This window comes from Cladophialophora immunda (genome assembly GCF_000835495.1).
Source record: "Cladophialophora immunda strain CBS 83496 unplaced genomic scaffold supercont1.5, whole genome shotgun sequence".
In the NCBI taxonomy this organism is placed as follows: Eukaryota; Fungi; Ascomycota; class Eurotiomycetes; order Chaetothyriales; family Herpotrichiellaceae; genus Cladophialophora; species Cladophialophora immunda.
The window spans coordinates 1,862,394-1,865,288 of record NW_015622545.1 but is presented as its reverse complement, the minus strand read 5'-3'; the positions used below and the strand labels follow the sequence as shown (position 1 = coordinate 1,865,288).

General features: G+C 50.3%; 1 protein-coding gene across 2 annotated transcripts; it reads right to left on the bottom strand.

Annotated features, from left to right (window-relative positions):
• Positions 1 to 161: 161 nt before the first annotated feature.
• PV07_08866 lies at positions 162 to 2,474 on the bottom strand (the record flags this gene model as incomplete). Of its 2 annotated transcripts, XM_016396069.1 has the most annotated exons (4): positions 2,372 to 2,474; positions 2,211 to 2,319; positions 302 to 2,139; positions 162 to 254 (listed from the first exon to the last, which is right to left on the bottom strand). In XM_016396069.1, exons 1-4 carry the CDS (start codon positions 2,396 to 2,398, stop codon positions 162 to 164), a joined length of 2,067 nt encoding a protein of 688 aa, XP_016245925.1. In that variant the 5' UTR covers positions 2,399 to 2,474. The 2 variants fall into 2 exon arrangements, with proteins under 2 accessions (XP_016245925.1, XP_016245926.1); XM_016396070.1 differs by having other exon boundaries at positions 2,211 to 2,474.
• Between the last annotated feature and the right edge of the window lie 421 nt (positions 2,475 to 2,895).

The window sequence follows — 2,895 nt, the reverse complement described above, 5'->3', positions numbered from 1 at the left end:
CTACTACCTCCTCGTATCCGTTTCTCGCGGCTAACGATAGCGCTGTCTGGCGATCATTATCCTTAGCCTCGAGCTCAGCGCCCTTCTCGAGGAGTAGCCTTACTACTTCCTCGTGTTTACGCACCACGGCAAAAAATAGCGGTGTCCCGCCCCATATATCCTTAATCTCGAGCCCAGCACCTTTCCCGAGGAGTAGCTTTACTACCTCCATATGTCCATTCTGTGCGGCCCACGATAACGCCGTACAGCCCCGTCTATCCTTAGCCTCGAGCTCAGCACCCTTCTCGAGGAGTAGCCTTACTTCTTTCTGGTGTCCTTTCTGTACGGCTAACCATAGCGCCGTCCGCCCCATATTATCCTTAGCCTCGAGCTCAGCACCCTTCTCGAGAAGTAGCTGCACTACCGCCTGGTGTCCGTTCTCTACGGCCAGCGCTAGCGGTGTTTGATTGCGACTGTGTTCTTTAACCTCAAGATCAGCGCTCTTCTCGAGGAGTAGCTGTACTACCACCTGATTTCCCTGATCTGCGGCCAGCGACAGCGGCGTGCAGCCACTCACATCTTTAGACTCAAGATCAGCGCCCTTGTTAAGTAGTTGTTCTACTACTTCGATTTGTCCCATTTCTGAGGCTTCGATTAACCAGGCATCGCGTAAGTTTGGCGTGTCATCCAAAACGGACCAGTCGAATCCCACAAGATTCTCGACTATAGCCGGGTAAGCTGCCACAGCATGCTCTGTCCATTCCTCGGAGGCGTATTGAAGAAAACTGTATTTTTTTTTCATATCTTTCGCAAAGAATTGTGGATAAAGTTCATTATCTGAATCTCGACCAATAATCTCGTTTCCGTGATCAAATTCTTTCATGCTTAGGTATGCCCAGCAAACCCGAAATAGGAGGCAATTGGCAGAGTCATGAACGACCGCATATTGCCTTTGTGTTTCCCTTGGTTTGCTTTTGTCTGTCAGAAGATAGTCCTTTGCTGATTGGTGAATGAGATTGACAGTCTTATTATCTACATCGAGATAGACGATATCCCCACAAATGGTGTGAATTTCGCGGAACTCGTCCACCTTGTCTTCTGAAGGCAGTTCGTTTGCTTTTGATTCGCGGGCTCCCAATATAAAGGCCGTAGCAAGTTCGCTTGTGGTCAGAGGGCGTCTTGCGGCTATAATGCACTGTAACACGAACAGGGCATCCTGAGCTTGCTTGGACCCAATCCCGGACAAGATTCTGTCGTACATTTCGTTGAGGCCGGTGGGGAGCGCTTCCAGCTTTTGTCGGACCTCGTGCTTCTTTGTTCGTTCAAGATCTTTAACGACGAGGGAAACCCAAAGAAACGTTCCCTGAGCTTTTTCATTAAGAACCATTTGGACGTCTTCTTTTAAAGTAGGAAGCCAATTTTTCCGCCGAGAGATATCCTCAACTCTGGATGAAATGAAGTTGGAAAGATCTTGATTGATTTTCCCAGTGTCCACGCGGATGCATGTCGAAATCTCGTCCAATTTGTTTCTCTTGTCATGCCCAGGTCGGGATATTATGAGAACCTTGCAGTCGTCGGACGCCTCGTTTGCCAATAATTCGAGACTGTCAATCAGCCCCTCTCGCGACTTTTCTTCGCACTCGTCGAGGGCGTCAATGAGGAGGAACACATGGCCAGACTTCGGATCACGTAACATGTTTGATAGGATTCGCCAGAGGGCTTCAAAGTTCTCGAAAAGACGATCCTTTTGGGACTTGAAATCCAATAAAATGTGCTCGAATAGATCTTCGTGTCGCCTCAGTAGTTGCCAAATCAGCCCCCGGAGAATCGATGTCGCAGTCTTTCGGGCTTCATGTTTGTTGTCACAGAAGAAATACGCAAACGTCATGTCGGGAGTTGTTTCAGCCCGCCTGGTTAACTCGTTGACAAGGAAAGTTGCTAGCACAGTTTTTCCGATACCTGGAGCACCTTCCAGCTGGAGAAGCCAGGGTCCGTCGCCGCTCACCCAGTTTTTGTATTCTTCCCGGAGAAGGAGCCACTCGCACGTCCCTTCGAGCTTGCTTTTGGCCTTCTGAATGCTCCTCAAGTCGTCAAGGGGATTCGTTTGAAATAGTCCGCGAAGGCACCGGTCCTCGAGTTCCTTCCGCTCATGGCCTGTCACTACACGCGCCTAGTTAGCCAAAGCGGACCATATAGCGGCAAGGATGGCTATGCGCCTCGCGAGTCCGTACCAAAGGTAATGGATCCACCGCCAGTGTTAAAGGAGTTCGCGGCGAACAAGTTGCCACTTCCACTGTTGGTGGTGCTCTGGAGGACATTCTCCTGGTGACTAGCCGACGCCTGCATTGTATCAGCAGATTAGATCACAGGGAGATTTTCACAGAAACTTAACGAGTGTTGTCAGTTTGGGGATCAACATGCCCGCCGCAGCCGATGAAGCCTTGAATGTGCTCTAGTAGCTGTTGCCTGCGCAAGTTCAGCTGGAGTGGGGTTCGCGCACGTGGTTACCCCGCTCTGCGCCAGACCTCACATCTCAATGCTGTATGTTAGTAGCCATATCGTTGTGATGTATAGAGAGTTCTAAAGTTCCATGATTTTGCTTGTTAGCAGGACGTTGGATCGATGAATCGTTGGAAGAGCTAAAGGTGTAACGTCAACATTTAAACATTTTAGGTCCCGGCTCGGGACGATCAGACGTGGGAGTAGTTGGAAAAGCACACCATCCTCCGCAACTGTGTGGAGACTCCGAAATGCCAGATGGCCGAACGACCCCGAGATCGTAGCGAGTTCGAGATTACAGTCATCTGTGCCTCGCCCATCGAGTCGGACGCCGTCCAAGCGTTATTCGACGAGGTCTGGGAAGACGACCAGTCTTTCAGGAAGGCCGCTGGTGATCCAAATGCCTACACGAGGGGA